The 20,614-nt window shown below is 30.9% G+C and overlaps 1 protein-coding gene across 1 annotated transcript in view; it reads left to right on the top strand.

Annotated features, from left to right (window-relative positions):
• Positions 1-20,614, top strand: part of LOC111705292 (kinase D-interacting substrate of 220 kDa) — a 58,442-nt gene that overhangs the window by 10,497 nt on the left and 27,331 nt on the right. The window contains exons 4-24 of the mRNA XM_023477785.1: positions 123-197; positions 763-849; positions 893-945; positions 2,654-2,706; positions 2,827-2,874; positions 4,010-4,112; positions 5,135-5,267; positions 5,657-5,691; positions 7,042-7,145; positions 8,490-8,548; positions 9,675-9,734; positions 9,844-9,895; positions 10,984-11,078; positions 11,931-11,998; positions 12,855-13,040; positions 13,808-13,905; positions 14,437-14,499; positions 15,807-15,906; positions 16,712-16,792; positions 17,329-17,377; positions 19,944-20,010. Coding sequence (XP_023333553.1) covers positions 123-197; positions 763-849; positions 893-945; positions 2,654-2,706; positions 2,827-2,874; positions 4,010-4,112; positions 5,135-5,267; positions 5,657-5,691; positions 7,042-7,145; positions 8,490-8,548; positions 9,675-9,734; positions 9,844-9,895; positions 10,984-11,078; positions 11,931-11,998; positions 12,855-13,040; positions 13,808-13,905; positions 14,437-14,499; positions 15,807-15,906; positions 16,712-16,792; positions 17,329-17,377; positions 19,944-20,010 — 1,669 coding nt within the window. The remainder of the gene's footprint in view (positions 1-122; positions 198-762; positions 850-892; positions 946-2,653; positions 2,707-2,826; positions 2,875-4,009; positions 4,113-5,134; positions 5,268-5,656; positions 5,692-7,041; positions 7,146-8,489; positions 8,549-9,674; positions 9,735-9,843; positions 9,896-10,983; positions 11,079-11,930; positions 11,999-12,854; positions 13,041-13,807; positions 13,906-14,436; positions 14,500-15,806; positions 15,907-16,711; positions 16,793-17,328; positions 17,378-19,943; positions 20,011-20,614) is intronic.

The raw sequence follows: 20,614 nt of genomic DNA, 5'->3' as shown, positions 1-20,614 counted from the left end.
ATGAGGATTAATTAATGAAAATATTAATCCCAAGGTGGATAATGATGAGGATTAATTAATGAAAATATTAATCCCAAGGTGGATGATGATGAGGATTAATTAATGAAAATATTAATCCCAAGGTGGATGATGAGGATGAGGATGGATGGACTGGTTTAATCCATGCTGTAGTTCAAGGAAATATAGAGGTTGTCAAGGTAAATTTTTAAATCTTTTCGAAAAAAAAACAAAATAAAATAATAATCTCATCTTTCCACTCTTGCACCTGAGATTGGAAATTGTGTGTTGATATTTTTGTTAATCTTGATATCCAATAAGGATACTTTTAAGATTGAGGATCAATCTTTGATCACAAGATTCACAACACAAAAGTTCAAACTTTTGGGTTTGGCGATTTTTGCATAATAAATTTTAAGAATAATCTTAACAATTTGAAAATAAAAAGTTATGTGGAATAAGACGACGACATTCAATGAATTTTCTGTCTTTTCGATGTTACTACAAGGTAATTGGTTTTACTAATAGCTCAAAAAAACAATTCATTAAGTAAAACTATTCTGTATAAACTGCACAATATGTTTTATGTTTATTTGGATATTTTGAATGATGAATTTAGCCTAACTGTCGTCTTCCTATTCCATAGTTTTACGGGCCCAACTGTAGACTCCTACCATTGTCCAAATAAGGACTATCAGGTATATACACGGGAAAAAACATAAGAAATTAATAAATGAGAAAGGTTTTAAGTTTTCTCTGATTTAGGTTTTTCTAGAGAGCGGAGCAGATGTAAACAAACCTGATTCATCTTCCTCTTCCCCCATACTTCATGCTGTTAAACAACAAGATAAGGTTAGTTACTGGTCCCCCATACTTCATGCTGTTAAACAACAAGATAAGGTTAATAACTGCTCCCCCATACTTCATGCTGTTAAACAACAAGATAAGGTTAGTTACTGCTCCACTATACTTCATGCTCTTAAACAACAAGATAAGGTTAATAACTTTTGAATATGATAGCGCTAATTTAAAACGCCGGAGTTACATTTTTTTTTCGGTGAATAGGTTTTAAATAAAAAAGTAAAAAAAGACAACACTGTANTCATTGATCATACAATTGATTTTTATCATTGATCATACAATTGATTTTTATCATTGATCATACAATTGATTTTTATCATTGATCATACAATTGATTTTTATCATTGATCATACAATTGATTTTTTATGTTTTTAATTTTAAACAAAAGTAATTCTTGCAATTATGATTTTGTACAATTACTTTATAGGAAAGTTATAGATTTCGCCTATATTTATAAATTTTTACATTACAGTACTTAGAATTTTTGCTAAATTTTCTGATTTTCTAATGCCTATTTCTTTGCAAACTGGTGTTGTAGACCTTTGATAATTCAAACTATAAATTCTGTTAAATCAAGTGAAATGTGAAAGTTTTACACATTAAGGTTACATAATGAATGGAGTTTGTGGTGATTCACAATACTAAGGGCCCGATGAATAGCGTGACAACTGACAAGGTTAAACCGTGTAGACGTGGTTCAACCACTTCTCTTTAGTTTGCACCGGCGCACAACATAAGTGGTTGAGTTGACTCTCCTTATTCATTAATCAGCTTTTTAGTAAACAGATATAAAGATTTTTTATATCTTCCCTTGAATTGATCCATTAATAAATTCCTAGTAAGATTTTTAACTATAATATCAAAACATTTCGAATAAGAAACAAATTTTCTGAAAACATTTAATGATTTATTTTAATCACCAAAAAAAATTTCAGGAATTAATTCAGAGTTTAAATTAAAGATAAAAAAGTGTCTCATGTTTTATATAATGCACAACGTTTTCAATATCAGAAACCTTGACATAACTTTTCAATTGTTACATGTTAAAAAGATGAATTTTATAGATTCCAGATCATTTATTCTGTTAAAAGCAAGTCATATTTGCAGCTCAAATGGTTTCTCTTAATTTACCATACATGTGCTCCCTTGATTTCAAATACAGGCAATGAGAAAAGACAAATAAATTAGGCCAACAATTTTAATATATCTCTTGTGCTTAGTTGTGTTAGTTCATCAAAATTTGAACAAACTGTACTAGTTCTATTTTGTTACCAATCCCTTTAACAATATCTGGTTTAGCGGGCTTAGCCTCGCTATTAGGATAAATGTGGTTTGATATGACGAGGATTAGTTAGTTGACAGGACAATCCTTATAGTTGATTTCTACACAACTAATAGAAATATTCTTCTTGTTTTCTACACAACTAATAGAAATATTCTTCTTGTTTTCTACACAACTAATAGAAATATTCTTCTTGTTTTCTACACAACTAATAGAAATATTCTTCTTGTTTTCTACACAACTAATAGAAATATTCTTCTTGTTTTCTACACAACTAATAGAAATATTCTTCTTGTTTTCTACACAACTAATAGAAATATTCTTCTTGTTTTCTACACAACTAATAGAAATATTCTTCTTGTTTTCTACACAACTAATAGAAATATTCTTCTTGTTTTCTACACAACTAATAGAAATATTCTTCTTGTTTNTCCTTCCTAAGTGAAAAAAAAAACAAATTCAGAATTGTCTTGAAATAAACTTAAATAGTTTTAAATCTAAATCTTGAACAGTGATGATGAATTCTGGAATCCATTACTAGTCGCCTCTTATCTAGGAAATACAGGTATCCATCCCACTGTGCATTCATATTATAATCTATCCCACTGTGTACATTCTCTACTCTGAGTAATACGAATACAGATTCAATTTTTCCTTGAAAAAATACAATTCATGAATATTTCAGACATTGTAAAAATACTTCTAGATGGTAATCCTGACGTAAATTGTAGAGGTGAGAAAAAATTATTTAAATTCAAAGATTTTTAGTATTTTATAAAAAGGTTAAATAGTCCGAATGTAATGGTAATTTATTCATCTGTTTATTCCATTTTAATGTTTCCTAGGAAAAAATTGTTTTTTACTAGCAGAGCTTTTTAAAATATTTTTTTCTGAACAATTTCAGATTTATAGTTTATTTTTTTTTCAAAACTAACTAGTATTAACCAGTGTTAACATTTTCATCATTGTAGTTATTATTATCATTAATATCATTATTATTATTATTATTATAATTATCATTATTTTCATTATTTCTAAAAATAGTTAAAGGGTTGAAATGTATGTTCATAGCCCAGTTTTTTATAGCCAGCTCAAAGAAAAAAAAATTAGACCGATAACTTGAATAGTTTGGGTGCTAGGGAGGGTGGAAAAAAATGCCTGAAAAGAGCCATAAAAATGAAAAAAAAAAAATATTTTTTCTTTGTTTTAAACAAACATCTAAGTATGACACATATGTTTCTACATGCATTTTTCAAGGGCTTTTCAAAAGTATAGTTTTTAGATCTGTAGCTTTAGTCACAAAAAATTATGGGCTATTTTAGTTTTTTTTTCAGTGGCCGGACTTTTTTTCGCCCTGTACCTTAACCCTGTGAATAAAAAAATAAAAAAATTACAAAAATCCTTTTATTACTTATTATTAAAAGTTACAAAATTTCACAGTGATAGTGTCAAAAGTGAGAGTGCTAGGACAAAAAAACTACAAAATATATTTAAAAAATATATCGGTCCGGGTTTACCCTCTTCAGTTCTTGAGAGTTGTTTCTGTCTAGAATATTTACAGCAAACATGCACAGTTCCAGCCAGACAAATTTGTCGGAATCCCTGACATCAACCTTGCACGGGCAGCCGTAGTACATTTGAATTTCCGAGCCGGGGAAACCTTTCCGGTCCCAGTTTGTACTGTACCTAGCTCTATGAACTGGACTAGCCGGCCGATGCAACAAGGTTGACGCGGTCAGACTTTAGCTTCATATCGGTTGAATTTACTTTTACTAAAGGGGCAGAGGTGCGTGCCTGGATGAAATCAATCATTTATTCTTACTTCTCATAGATGTGTTATTGTGTTTTTTTTTTAAACTGCTGTCTAGGTAAACACCACTGTACCTCCTTAGTGTGGAGTTCTGGACGGGGATACTCTAGTATAGTTAAACTACTGCTGGAGAAGAAAGCTAAACCTGAGATAGGAGATAGGTATTAAATACTATTCAGTCTTTATACAGAGAGAACCGGAAAACTCTGAAATACGAAGACGACTTTTAGACTCAAGTTATGACTTTAAACATGAGACACAGCAATTGCGCAGAAGAGACCAATTTCACTTAAGCAGTAATTTAATAATTTTCAAGTAAAACTATTTGCTTTTCAACACTTAATTATTGCTTTTCAACAGTTAATTATTGCTCTTCGTATTTGGTTATCTCTGTACATTCAACAATTACAACAAAGGAATTGAGTTTTTGCCACAACCTCACATTTTCTAATTTCTATATCTCTGCAACCTTTGATATTTCAAACTTAGATTATATGATCTAACAAAATTAGTAGTTTTAAATATCTAAGGTCTACGACATTTAGTTTCCAAGTTATAGAAATAAGAATATTTGAGTTTGTGACAAAAACTTAATTCCTTTCAAACAGATTTACAAAATTACCCTAATGACCTGAAACTGATTTATTATAATGGCCAAACGGTTGAATATTTTTTTTAGTTGTACAGGGTTACTCAGAAAGAATGATACTTCAGAGACGACTGTACAGAATTTATACTGTTAATTTCATGACATGTATTATTCCTTGGAAATGTGAAGATGTTTTTTTCTTTGCCAATTTATCCATTTAACAAAAAACTATTTTCAAGGTAAAATGATTAATCTAACCTTGGGATAGTCAAACTTTAAGAGTGTTGTCTTTACAGTCACATCCTTTGTGGGGATTCCTGTATATTGAAAAAAACAGGTTTACCCAATGATAAGAAAAGCTTAAAATGTTTAGGAAAGACGTATAATTCTTTTGGATAATCCTTTATCATTAACTTCTGAAACTTGTCAAAGTTTACAATGACATATAAAGTGTACTTTCATGCCCCTAAATGTAATTTCAACCCCGATCCCATTTAATATCAGAAATGGAATTATATGGACCCCTGCTAAGTAAAACTAATAGTTTAACTGCTACCTAAATATAACCAAATATTTTTTTTTCTAAATTACTAGGTATGGAACTACGCCGCTGGTTTGGGCGTGTCGAGGCGGACACGTCTCAGTAGTTAATTTACTGCTTGAGGCGGGGGCTAGGGTGGAGACGGCGGGTATGTACTCCTGGACACCTCTCTCAGAAGCTGCAAAGGAAATACTCATTTCTACAGTTTTAAAATAATATAAAAATAATATAACAGTGAATAACTGAGTCTTTACCACAATGTCAAATTGTTAAATCCCTTTATCGTTTTAACCTCATAGTTTAAACCTTAGATTTTTCAAACTTAGATTATTTGATGAAACAGAATTTATAGTTTGAAATATGGAAGGTCTGCAAAATTTGTTGCAAAAATATGGGGATTAGGAAATAAGAATTTATGGCAAAGATTAAAATTTAGATAACATTTTTTTTGCAATGTCGGAAAATGAAATTGTTGTTTATTAAACAAATATTCTTTTATTCCGCAGTACATTGAAATTATATTTTTAGAATTCTAAAATTTAAAAACTAGAAATGAACTGACATCTGTCTCACAGGGAAACCATCTGAAGATTGTTTCTATACTCCTCAGGGACACTCATTCATTCATTCATTCTTTTATCCCCTCACCCATTCATTAATTCTTTCATGCATCTATACGGAGCAAATAGGCATGACGTAATTACTATTTACAACACTGTTATTTTGGTTCGCAGTGTTTTTTGGACAAAAATTTATTCTTTTTCGAGAAGGTTCAAGCCTTTTTAGATTTAATTTTGTCCCGAGCTTTAGCGAGGGACAAAATATAAAAAGGCGAGAACCTTCAAAATATAGAGAAAATTTAAGTCCAAAAACTTCATATCACGTCGCGTCGTGCCAAAAAAATAGTGTTATAAGGTAATTTTATGAAACGGTTGTATACTTGTCTTATTTCAATGGTCATTTTTAGATCAAATAAGCTTTGAAACAACGCAGAAGTAGAAATATAAAGTTTATTTCAATTTTATTTTCATTTCAATTAAAAAAAGATATTTTGAAAATATCCTAAATTATTGGGAGAAAATCCGGGAACCAATCAAAACTTTATAGAACTCGTGCTATAATGTAAAACTAATTTAACTTTATAGCACGATGCTTACTAATGCATAGCAAGTTTATTATGAAATTCACGATGAAGTGAGTAAGAATGATAAAGTACACAATAGTTTCATAAAATATTCTTATTCATGTAATTTGTTGTGACAACCCTTTGTCAGACACTGTATTCAGCCCCGTAAAAAAAACCATTTTTGCAATTGAAAGAATAATCAGTTTTTGTCATCTATATTATCGCACAATTTTGGGGGAATTTGTTTTTTAAAAAGCTCTTTCTTGCCGCCATTTTTTTGTGAAAATGTAATTTTTTAATCTCATATTATACTATTCATAGAAATTTAGAAACAAATAAGGATGTCTGTATGCAGGGTTGTTAATGTGGGAAATTGCCTAAACTGAATTTTTAATTCAAAAACTTTTATTAATTTAATTTAGCATTGAAACATATTTATTATGGTAATGTTATCAAAAATGGTTAAATAATAAAATATATAGAACACATATTCTAATAACCATGGTCTCCAGGGTGCCAAATAGTTTATCAGATAACAGGGCATAGGAAAGCTTATTTTAAGAAATTGGTTGGTCTTAAATCAGATTTTGGAACTACAAAACAAATACGAAACATTATACATTAGAACTTAAATCTAAAGCGGCCAAACCTTTTTTGAGAATAATAAGATGTTTATGGAATAAACTAATTTTTTAAAATCCCCTTTGTACCCCNTATCAAAATATCAAAAACCAGTCACCCCCCTTGACCCCCTAAAGTATCCCACTGTGTAGGGGGGGGGGAAGGTGATAATTATTTTTTGTAAAGAATGGATGCATGAATAGTGAGGTTCAGGACCCAGCAGAATGTGAATGTGACGGATCAGAGCGGACAAACTGCGCTTTCACACGCCTGTAAACAGGGGAATCTAGAGGTCGTCCATCAACTTCTAGCAGCAGGTAGTATCAAGGCAGGTAGGATCAAGGCAGTTAGAATCAAGGCAGGTAGGTCAAGGCAGGTAGGTCAATGCAGGTAGGTGTCAAGGCAGGTAGGATCAAGGCAGGTAGGATCAAGGCAGGTAGGATCAAGACAGGTAGGATCAAGGCAGGTAGGATCAAGGCAGGTAGGATCAAGGCAGGAAGGTCAAGGCAGGTAGAATTAAGGCAGGTAGGATCAAGTCAGGTAGAATTAAGGCAGGTAGAAACAAGGCAGGTAGGTTCAAGGCAGGTAGTTTCAAGGCAGGTAGGATCAAGGCAGGTAGGTTCAAGAAAAATAGGTTCGAGAAAGGTAGGTTCTAGGCAGGTAGTTAAAGGTAGGTTTATTTGGGTTGGTAGTTTGAGGCAGGTATTTCAAGCCAGGTAGGTTTCGGAAGGTAGTTCAAGGCAATCAGTTAAAGGCAGGCAGGTCAAAACAAGGCAGGTAGTTCGATGAAGGTAGTTTGAGACAGGTAGTTCAAGGCAGGTAGTTCGAGGCAGGTAGTTTGAGGCAAGTAGTTCAAGGCAGGTGGGTTCGAGTCCATAGTTCGAGGCAGGTAATTAAGGTAATGGTTATAGTTCCGTTGAGAAGATTTGATTTATTGTAACACTTTTTTTCAAACTCTTAAGACTTTTTTTTGAAGATTTTTTTTTAATTTGAATTTTTAAAAATTTCATTAGAACTCTTAAGATTAAAAATAACTATCCTTAGGTTAACATTTAAAAAATGATCAAATTCGGAAAATATTATATTTTGTAAATCTAAATTAATTTATTTTGGTTATAATTGTGAAAATAATTGTATCTGCGATGTAAATGACGTTTGTCCATTAAGTAGGATAAAAATACTTTTAGTAAAAAAATATGAAAAATATTTTTTGATTAAAAATAAATGAGGAAAACCAGTTTAGTCTGGTTCAATAAGTTAATCTCCTAGTTTAATCTGGTTCAATGAGTTACTCTCCTAGTTTAGTCTGGTTCAATGAGTTACTCTCCTATAGTTTAATCTGGTTCAATGAGTTACTCTCCTAGTTTAGTCTGGTTCAATAAGTTAATCTCCTAGTTTAGTCTGGTATAATGTGTTACTCTTCTTGTTTAGTCTGGTTCAATGGGTTACTCTCCTAGTTTAGTCTGGTTCAATGGGTTAATCTCCTAGTTTAGTCTGGTTAATAAGTTAATCTCCTAGTTTAATCTGGTTCACTGAGTTACTCTCCTAGTTTAATCTGATTTAATAAGTTAATCTCCTAGTTCAAGGAGTTACTCCTCTAGGTTTATTAAGATGATTTAGTTTACAAATAAAATGATTTATTTATTAAATATTATAACTAGGAGCTTATGTAAACCTACAGGATAGATATGGGGATACAAACTTGATCCTGGCTGCTAAGGTAACTCACAACCGTGTGTACAATGTCTGTTGTATGTCCGGTCATTAAAAAAATTCCATGTCAGACGATGTTTTATTTAGAGTTCAAGTTTAAGGGACTGTTGGCGTATTTTTAAATGACCCTCAAGGCAAAGAGGGAAATGCCTTTAAGGTGAAAATGGTTAAAAACGTCTCATACAAAAGAACGTAGCGTCCATACAAATTCAGAAAGTTGCAATATTCAAATCGGATCAAAAAAAAAATTTATTGCAAAACAAATTATTCAGATATTACAACTCATATAATCATACATTTTTTTACGTATTCGTATATAGTTGATATTTCATCATATTTAAATTTTGATATTATATGCTTTTAATGTTCTACTACTTCATTGGTGCACTCTTCAATTTTTATGTTTTGCAGGATCCAAGTATCCTTAATTCCAAATTTTTAATTTAAAAAATGTATGTATTTAACCCTTATACAAATCTCTCAAAAAAATGTAAACGAATTTGTCGTTAAGCTTTATTATTGAACACATGTAAACTATTTTGTATTTATTACACAAATCTCTCAAAAAAAAAATGTAAACGAATTTGTCGTTAAGCTTTATTATTGAACACACGTAAACTATTTTGTACAATTTAAAAAAGAAGACAATAAATATTTAGATTTTTAAAAAAAATGTTGTACTTGTTTCATATGCAATACTACTTTAAAGGTCGGTAATTTGGGCGCTAGGTGTCTCTATCGATGTTTTTTATGGTCCACGTAGAAGAGACTCCGGCCAATGACACCTAGCTACAAAAAAATCGTCGTTTAAAGTATGTATACATCGTACATGAAACAAGTAAATTATGCTATGAAATATCAACTTTATACAATGCTTAAAAAAATTGATGAATATAGCTTATAATATCTGAATGATTCGTTCGGATAAAAAATAGATTTTTTTACGATCCGAGTTGAATCTTGCAACTTTCTGAATTTGTATGGACGGTACGTTCTTCAGCATTAGTCGTTTTTAACAATTTTCTTCTTTTAGTCGCAACATAAAGAGGTAAGATTTGAAGCAATCACCCTCGAATATTTTTCGACGTAAGCCTATCCATCTTTCATTTTTAGCGAACTCTCTTGTATTTTAGGGTGGACACAAAACTGTAGTGGAGGCTCTGCTCAAGAAATATGCTGAAGTTAATACAAAGGTATTTCTATATTTTCCTTTTTAAAAAAATCGTTTGATGCATTTAAAAATATTTTAGAATGTGCACTACGATTATTAATTTTAAAGATTGAAAAAGATTTTTTTTTCTATTTCAGATTTTAATATCTGCGAATGCAGATATTGAGGCTCAGTGCGATCAAGGTGATTTATGAAACTACTTTAAAACATCGTATTTATTTAATTAATCTTTATAAGATTATAATTTGGCCTGCATCACAGAAATTATGATTTCTTGAAGATTCCATCTAAAGCTAAATTAAAAATAATGAAATAATTTTGGCAATACACTTAAATAACATTTTCTATCTAATTCACAGCAAAAATAACAGTTAATGCAAAAGTAAACATATCCGCAAAAGATAAACTTTCTTCTAACAACGCAAAAATAAACCTAATAAACTTAATGCAAAAGCGAAGACATCTTAAAGGGGATGCAAAAATATTTGGCATGCCAAGAGCGAGGGGCACACTGAACATATTCCACTCGGAGATTATGTACAATACAACAATCTTGAAACTTCAGACTGTACAAAATTTTGACTTTCTTTTAACGTTCCAATTTTCCTGTAAGCCTTGTCCATTAGCGCCTGATCCAATCAGGGTTCAGTCATGTGTTTGGTGCCTAATCTGAACCAATAGAAATAGTATGGCGGTAACATCTATCTTTCTATCTATCTATCTATCTATCTATTAGATTTATAAATCCTTTAATCAGCGTTATCAGTAAATGGAAATATTTACTTCTACTGAAACTATGGTGGACAATATTCAATGGGAGGGGAGGGGGGGGGGTTAACCTTGAATATATGTACATTTTAAAGGACGATTTAAAAAAATTATATTCTTGGTTTTTGAGACTTTTTCAGAGTACGAAAAAATCGTTTTTAGAAAACGTTGAAATCATTGAAATCGGTTCAAGAGTCAGCATGTTATAGACAAAATATGAATTTTGATACAACATACTTGGCAAAGTGCAAAAAACTCCGTTTTTTTACCATTGGTAAACAAAATTTCAAAATTTCAAAACAAAACAAATGAACAACAGTACTTCCAATTATCTTTAGATACCATATCAACATATTTTCACTTAGTGAAATTTAACATTTTCTTTTTCGTGGCTCCAAAATTATGATTTTAACAATCTAAAATCGATCCCTTTAGATATTCAAGAACGAGGACACTCTTAATACAAACTTATCTTGTGGATTACATTTATATAAATACTTTAGGGTTGAGTCCTCTAATACGAGCTGTAAAGAATAGAAACCTTGGAATGGTTCAACTTCTCATTGAGAAGAAAGCTAAGATAACAACAACTGATCAGGTCAAATTTTATCTATAAAGTAGTAATCTCTGTTTCTTTGTTTGTTTGTCCGATCATGAACCTGTAGACCTATTTGCCTCAAATTTTGATTTTAAAAGTTTTTGGAACCACGGGAATATGTTTACCTTGACTGAACATCATAAGCTGGGTTAACAAACTAGATACAATTGTTCAGTATTCAAGCACCCAACCTAAACTTATATTCGATAAAATTATGAATATTTAGAATATTTTGAAACAATACATTTTAAAAGTTTCCCCGCCCTCGGTGGCAGGTTCAATTTTCCAAGAATGTTAAAAATGTTTAAAGTTTTCAGAATACATGGAATCCTATAAAATTGACTAACTTTTGTACTTAATTTATAAAGTATCTATTTGGGAAGTACATCAGCCATTCTTTTTACAAAATATTCTATTCATTTCTTAATTTTACTCTTCTTTATTTACATTCATATATGTATTTGTCTTTTAATTTGTTCATTTATTCACCTATGCATCTATTCATATTCTATATTCTATGTGGCTATTCATCTATATATATTCAGCTATACATCTATTCATCTAACTATTGATTCATCTAGCTATTTAATAGCTGTTCGTCTATTAATCTATTGATTTATATAATCTATTTATCTATTGATTTATATATCTATTCATCTATTTAATTTTTCATCTATTTATCATTCCATTAATCTATTTATCATTCTATTCATCTATTTATCATTCTATTCGTCTATTCATGTATTCACCTATATATCTAATCATCTATTAACCATTGTATTCATCTATTCATGTATTCATTAATCATTCTTTTATCATTCTATTCATCTTTCTATTCATCTATTGATATAGTGTGGTGACTCTGCTCTACATATTGCTATGAGAGCTAGATCACGAGGAATTGTTGAAACCCTGCTCAGGTTAGTAATTAAATCGTTTAAAGGGACTAAACACGCAAATTCAGATGACTCTATATTTAAAGAGTGACATGTTTGATTCACAACAGTACCGTTTAAACCGTGTGGAAGATATCGTGGGTTTTCTAGCTTAAAAACTGATAATTCTGAGAGTTTCCTTCTTCCTGAAGCAGAGTGCGCAAGTCACTTAAAATCGAGAAATCTCAATTGAAAAAAAAACTTGATCTGACATGCAACTCTAAAAATGGAGAGTCATTTGAATTTATGTCGAAGTCCATTAGGTTTACTTTCTTAATGGGACTGTAAATGAAAAATGAAAAGGTGTATAGGCTGAAACCTGAGAATCTCAGGAGTTGATTGAGACATATATACGTTTTGGTACAATATTGACAAAGTTTTATGTCAATTTCTTATAGGTATCTTTCAACTCCTGAGATTCTCAGGTTTCTGCCTATACCCCCTTTCATTTTTCCTTTACAGTCCCCTTAATTATTACTGAAAAATTTTGATTTAAAATGCATAATCAACTCGTTGTCCCTTTTTTCACGTTTACTTACATTTTGTTATAAGATTCCTTTATTGTTATATAACCTTTTAATGTAGATTTGTAACTCCTATTAACACTTTTTGGTGATACTTTTTAAATAAGATGAGAAAAGTATTCTTATAGCAAAATGAAATGATATTTTTAAATAAGATGAGAAAAGTATTCTTATAGCAAAATTATATTATTTGAACAGAACAGAATTCATGGTTTGAAATATTTAAGGTCTATAACATAGGGTAGCACAGATATAGGCATCATAAAATTAGGATTTTATGGCAAAGTCTCAATTTCTTTTTGAATAAAAAAAAACACATTTAGTTTGGTGTTCGGGGCCCGTAAGTTGAACACGAATGATGATTCTGAAAGTATGCTGGGATATGATCTGTATGGATCAGCTCTAGCTGATATACTAACAGAACCGTCACTATCTATGCCAATAACAGTCGGACTCTACGCAAAGTGGGGAAGCGGGAAAAGTTTTCTTTTGAAAAATTTGAGGTAAGAATTCGGGTTAAAAGTTTAATAAATATATTTTTGTCGCAAAATCATCAGATCTTAAAGAATAAAAATCAGAGTTTAAAAATGCACCAACGATTAAGAAACAGTCTCTGTAAAAGTTTGACAGATAAAACTGGAATAGGACTTAAACATTGAAGGAACATTATGTGTCGTTGAAGGTCTTACAAAGCAAATAGTTTTACCATTATTTATGATCTTGAATATTCAGAAATCCACTAGTTTTTATGATATTTGGAAATCAAATAATTATGTCCGATATCTATGTGAATATACTTTGCTTGTCTTTTTCTTTGTAACCTATAAACGTCAAAACGGCTGAACCGATCGGTCCCAATTTTTGTGTGGAACCTCACATGATTCAATGTAGTCTAGAATATTTAGAAAGCACCTAATTATGTCTAAAGTCTAGAATATCCATAAATCACCTAATTATGTCCGATATCTTTATATATATATAGTAATAGACTTTGTTTTCTTTGTAACCGATAAACGTCAACACGGCTGAACCGATCGGGCCCACATTTTTGCAGAACCTGACATTGATTCCATTAAAGGTCATGTTTAGAATTGAAAAAATGTGCCTTAAAAAAATTTCGATTTTTTAGAATCGAAGAAGGGCACGAATTGCCTTGCATGGAAGCCTATTAGTCTAGAATATTCAGAAATCATCTAATTATTTCTAATTTCTTAAAAAAATCAAAAATGACCGAATTAATAATTATATGTCTATGATTTTGTATATTCAGAAAGGAGTTGAATAGTTTCTCCCGAGATTGGATTGATCCTTCCTTCCAGTTTTCTCTTCTCTTCTTCTTCCTTGCCTTCCATATCTCTTCTGTTCTTGGTACATTTTAAAAATAATTTACGCCACACTAAAATCCCCGAAAAAACTGTTAGGATTCTCAAAATGTTTCGCAAAAACAATGTAAACACAGTTTCTTACCTCTAGGCATTTTCTTTTAGGATTTTAGGATTAAGCTGCTAATGTTCTTAACTTAACATACAAAGATTCTTACCTAACTATAAACATTCTTACCTAACTATATAAATATTCTTACTTAGTTAAATGTTTCTAACCTTAATACAAAGTTTCTAATCTTACAATAAACTTTCTTACGTTACTTACTAACCTAAAGAGTTAGTGATAACTTTCTGAAATTATTAATTAGCTTCTTGAATTTTTGCAAAGTTTCTTGTTTCAATGTAAACTGTCCTAATTTTTTCTATTAACATTGTGTATGGCAAGAGCATTATTCCACCACAATATGCCATTGTTGAACAAACCTTGTTATTCATGGTTCAGGTTTCATTAATAATCTTCATTATCTGATATGACAAGGAGAAATACTCCGTTAAATTAACTCTTTTTTTTCAGGGATACTGACCTGGCTCATTGTGTTCCACATGAACGACAATAGTTTTCTAGCATTACTTCTAGGAAAGATTTATCATAAAATTTAACTAACTTTTGCCACAAACTCTGATTTTCTAATTTCTAATTTCGTGGAGCTTAGATATTTCAGTTAGATAAAAAATTTAAATTTAAATTTCAAAAGTTTATACCATCAAGTTGCAAATATACAGGGATTATTAAAAATTCGGTGATGGTGATGGACAAAACCTCTGCAGAGTAAAAAAAGTAGATGTTAGTTCAACATTTATTGAAGTAAGTTTGAGTTTGTGGCAAAGAATCAATTCTTTCATGAGGTTTTTGCCTGTCACAATACAGCTTTTTTCTCTTAGTACAGTTAAACCCCAAATGAGACATACACCGAAAGAATTTATCAAATGTCTTCTTAAAAATTATTCAATGGGTTTTATACTATTTTAGGTAGATTTCAGTATTTGCGAAAATAAACAAATAGCCATAAATATGCGGAAACAGTTTTTAAGAGCTCCATATAATCATTTGATTAAAAAACTAAATATCTGCAGCATTTCATTATCAGAAAGGGAAGAATACGACATTCGATGAATTCTTTCTATGTATGGTTTATTTAGGGTTTAACTGTAGATAATCTACAATTCTTATTTCTATAAGCTGTGAGTTTATCTTCGACAAATACTAACATTCCACCATCCATTAATGCGAATATACAAACTGAATATGCAACGTTCTTTTGTTAAAATACTTTAGACATATTTACACAAATGCTATTTTCGGCGGCTTATAAATAAATCGTCCTAAACGCAATGTTTTGGAGCAACTGTTTGATTTGAACCTGTCTTCTTTGTTTCAATTTATATCCAATAATTTTTTTAATTTTCTAACTATATCTTGGCAACCTGAAGGTGTAAACTTTCATATGGACTATTTAATAATATCAAAAAGAGTTTGTGGTTGATATTAAGTTACTATATAGAATATTTAAGGTCTAGACTCTTCCATAATTTTAACCTCCCTCGATCCATAAAAAAGGGTTATAAAAAGAATTTATCAAGTCGTGATAATATTCAATTCTCTTGAAAGTAGGAAATCATGTTGAGTGCTCCACATCATATATTTAGTAATCCCAGTCCTCATAATATTTAATAAATACAACTCTAGTAATACAAAAATACTGCATATAGTTTTTCAACATTTTGAGAACTAAACTTAAAGTAACATGTGTGGATTTCCTGAGCAGGCATTGTCCAAAACAAAAGATTTGTGAAATTAATTCTCGGTAAAAACTGTTTGATACTTGATCATTTTCAAAATAAATGTTAAATATAAATCCGATTAAATATGGTTTAAAATCTTAGTTGGATTTATCTCGTTCTTCCTGGCCTACGGAATTGTTTTTAGTGTTCACTTTACTCACATCAAAACAAACCTTTCTTTTGTACACAGTGTACATATCAGGTAAACAGTACAATATTCATGTACACAATGTACATATCGGGTATACAGTACAATATTCATGTACATAGTGTACATATTAGGTATACAGTACAATATTCATGTACACAGTGTAAATTTCAGGTATACAGTACAATATTCATGTACATAGTGTAAATATCAGGTATACAGTACAATATTCATGTACACAGTGTACATATAAGGTATACAGTACAATATTCATGTACACAGTGTACATATCAGGTATACACTACAATATTCATATACACAGTTTACATATCAGGTGTACAGTACAATATTCATATACACAGTGTAAATATCAGGTTTACAATACAATATTCATGTACACAGTTTACTTATCAGGTTTACAGTTCAATATTCATGTACACAGTGTACATATCAGGTTTACAGTACAATACAATATTTAAATCGTCGTTGATCCACGTGGACAATTAATTAAATTTCCTGTTATAACATTACAAACTTTACACTACAGCACATTTTCAAGTCTTTTTTAAAAAGGCTGAAAAATCCTAATCCCTATTTTAATTTGTGCCACCTTGAATGTATAATCATAATTAACAATTAAATAATTAGGTTTTCAGTTGTTTCTCCACATTAAGTCTCGATATCTTCAAAACTTCAAAATCTTTAAACTTTGTCTAATCCTAGTATATACATTATATTCAAAAGCACAATAAATAAATTTCAATATGGATGCCATCTTTTTTGGGACACCCTTTTATGCAATCGTTGTAAACAAATAACTTTTTTGACCACTAGTGAACTGAACCTATTAATATTTCAGTATGTGTAAACTGTTTGAGAACTTGAACCTTATCTTCAACATTATATTCTATCTTCCGGCAGGACACAAACATGTTTACAGGCACAATATTCAAACCAAATAAAACCATCTTTATCCAAACCAAACAAAATAATTTTTATTCAAGCAAAATAAAATCATTTTTATTTAAAACAAAAAACTTATCTTTATCCAAACCAGATCATAGTTATCCAAACCAAGGCAGTCCGTCTTTACCCAAACAAATCCAAACAAGCTTTCACAAAAACAAACCATCTTTAACTAACACAAACTATATTTTTCCAAACCAAATCAGCTTTAACTAAACCAGACCCTTTTAACCCAAAACAAACCGTTTTTACCTAAACCAATCCAACTCAGATGTCACATAACTAGCTTTTCTTTAGCAAAACTCTTATTTAATCTAAACTTATACAAATTATACCATTTTGACCCAACCCGACCGACCTAGATTATATTTACCAAATCATATTTATCTACAAACAAAACACATAAATATTTAATCCAATTTAGTATAGTTCACCAAAACCAAACTTATTTAATCTCCCAGCTCGCACGGTTTGATTTTTTGATTTTGTTTTGGACATTGTCCTGTACAGAAATCAGGAGGCTAAACCCCTTAAACTATTCTTCACTGATCAAACAAAGGTAAGAAGATTTCGGATTAGTTGGCAGCAAATATATTTTAGTACAATAGATGACAACGTAGAATTTCTACATCTCTTAGTACAGCTGTATTCTGACGTCACAAGTGTCAATTTAGTTTTTGTGTCCGAAAAAATTATTAATTATAGTGATATAATTTAAAGATAAAGTGCTAATCTTACAGTAAAATAAGTGCCATTTTATGTGTCTCTTATTTTCTGTTTTAACACTTTTTCATTTAATCTTGGAAAACATGTCAACGAATGTGAGAAATTTTCCTTTAGTGACGTCGTGTATAATATGTCCATTTCTCTGTTGCCACCTATTTTACTTGATAATCTATTTGGTTGGCAGTATATATTGCAAATCTTATAATGTCGTTTAACGATCTGTATAGACATATTTTTGAATGACCATTCAAGTCATTAAGATTAGCAAGTCCCATGGGCGGATACAGGATTTAATTGAGGGGGGTAAACCTAAACCTAAACCTAAACCTAAACCTAAACCTAAACCTAAACCTAAACCTAAACCTAAACCTAAACCTAAACCTAAACCTAAACCTAAACCTAATCCTAAACCTAAACCTAAACCTAAACCTAAACCTAAACCTAAACCTAAACCTGAACCTAGACTTAAAGCTAATCCTAAACCTAAACCTAATTCTAAACCTAAACCTAAACCTAAACCTAATTCTAAACCTAAACCTAAACCTAAACCTAAACCTAAACCTAAAACTAAACCTTAACTTAAAACTAGACCTAAACCTAAACTCAAACCTAAACCTAGAATCTGAGTATGGAGGTCTAACCACAAGATTGTATCGAGCATTGAAACCTGAACCTAGGAATTCATCGGATTCAAGGAACCACACATGTATCCATTCTCTTCCGGATAAATTTACTCAATTCTATTACTCTCTTATTAACTGTTCCTTTCCATTCTATTCCTCTCTCAGGTATATTAATTCCTCTACATTGTATTATTTCTCAGATATATTTCTCTATATTAATATAGATATATTAATTCCTTTCCATTCTATTCCTCTCTCAAATATATTTCCTCCTCTCTATATTATTCCTCTATCAGATATATTTATTCCTCTCTTAAATATATTTCCACCTCTCCATATTATTCCTCTCTCAGATATATTTATTCCTGTCTCTCCATTGTATTCCTCTCTCAGATATATTTATTCCTCTCTCTTCATTGTATTCCTCTCTTAGATATATTTATTCCTCTCTCTCCATTGTATTCCTCTCTCAGATATATTTATTCCTCTATACATACAATATACATATTGCTCTTGAAAGGTAGTTTTGCAATCACATATTGCTCTATAAAAATAGTTTTGCAATCACATATTGCTCTTGAAAGGTTGTTTTGCAATCACACATTGCTATTAAAAGGTAGTTTTGCAATCATATATTGCTCTTGAAAGGTAGTTTTGCAATCACATATATTGCTCTTGAAAGGTAGTTTTGCAATCACATATTGCTCTATAAAAATAGTTTTGCAATCACATATTGCTCTTGAAAGGTTGTTTTGCAATCACACATTGCTATTAAAAGGTAGTTTTGCTTTCACATATTGCTATTAAAAGGTTGTTTTGCGATCGCATATTGCTATTAAAAGGTAGTTTTGCAATCACATATTGCTATTGAAAGGTAGTTTTGTAATCACATTATTTCTCATTAAAGAAAAAAAAGAGTTAAACTGATTTTCTTGTTATCTGTATAAAATAAACTGTGTAGAGAGTATTCAACCCTACTTCCATCCATACGTTCCTATTCATACTTAATAATTCTTCTGATATATTATGTACAATGTATTTAGGTATAAATGATTGCTTTCAATATGTTACTGTTAGGAATGCTAATGCATTGAACACCATCTGTTGAGACGCAGACAAAACATTTCTTTAACAATATTTTCTCTTGCAAGAATAAATGAAAATATTTAAAAAGAAAATACACAATTTTATTTGATAAATTAACCGTCAACATCAGATTGACAAACTTGAGATCATATAATGTTGATGGAAATAAGTAGTTGTTTTATATAATATCCTCCCCTAGGAAGCAAAAGGCGACTTTCCTGTTTTTCACTAGGTTCTCTTTCCCTTAATCTGCCCCCCCTGAATCTGTCAGGGGGTGCGAAGGTCCTGCCGCCCCCCCCCTGTATTCGCCCCTGGCAAGTCCTATTCACAATGAAACCCTTATATGCTGTCTGATCAAGAATGCATGCTTTTGAACCAATGTCAGAAATGTTCACGATGTAAAACTTTTCACTGTAGTAAAACAACGTTATATTTCACATGTTTGATCACATAAAGGTTTAAAAGGGTATTGTGAATCAGACATGTCAATTAATAAGTGGAGAGTCAGTTGAAATTACACTTACAGTCCCTTTCATAATTCAACTCTATTAGAAATATCTCTACCCCCAGGGATTAACTGGATGTAAAAATTATACGCTGTCTAGTCATGACGATCAATTTTTCAAAAAAAACTAAACCTTTAAAAAAATGAGAAAGATAGTTTTTTAAACTTAGTTTATTTCCACACAGGTTACAACTTCAGGAGGAGGTGATAACTGTGTCCTTCAGATGATAGGATCACTTTATGATTCAATAGGTCAGTTAATTTATAAAACTAAACCTGAACCTGAACCTTAACCTAAACCTGAACCTTAACCTAAACCTGAACCTTAACCTAAACCTGAACCTTAACCTAAACCTAAACATTAACCTAAACCTGAACCTTAACCTAAACCTGAACCTAAACCAAAACCTAAACCTAAACCTAACCCTAAACCTAAACCTAAACCTAAACCTAAACCTAAACCTAAATATAAACCTAAACCTGAACCTAAACCTAAACCTAAACCTAAACCTGAACAGTAACCTAAACCTGAACCTTAACATTCACCTAAACCTAATTCTAAACTGAAATCTAAACTTAAATTTGAACCAAAAACTTAACCTACACCTAAACCGAAACTTAAACCTAAACATAACCCTAAACCTAAACCTCCACCTAAACCGAAACTTAAACCTAAACCTAACCCAAAACCTAAACCTAAACCTAAACTTAAACCTAAACCTAAACCTTAAACTAAACCTAAACCTAAACCTAAACCTATACCTAAACCTAAACCTAAACCTAAACCTAAACCTAAACCTAAACCTAAACCTAAACCTAAACCTAAACCTAAACCTAAACCTAAACCTAAACCTAA

This window comes from Eurytemora carolleeae, unplaced genomic scaffold (assembly GCF_000591075.1).
Source record: "Eurytemora carolleeae unplaced genomic scaffold, Eaff_2.0 scaffold643, whole genome shotgun sequence".
Classification (NCBI taxonomy): domain Eukaryota; kingdom Metazoa; phylum Arthropoda; class Copepoda; order Calanoida; family Temoridae; genus Eurytemora; species Eurytemora carolleeae.
This window is presented reverse-complemented; position numbering and strand designations above follow the sequence as displayed.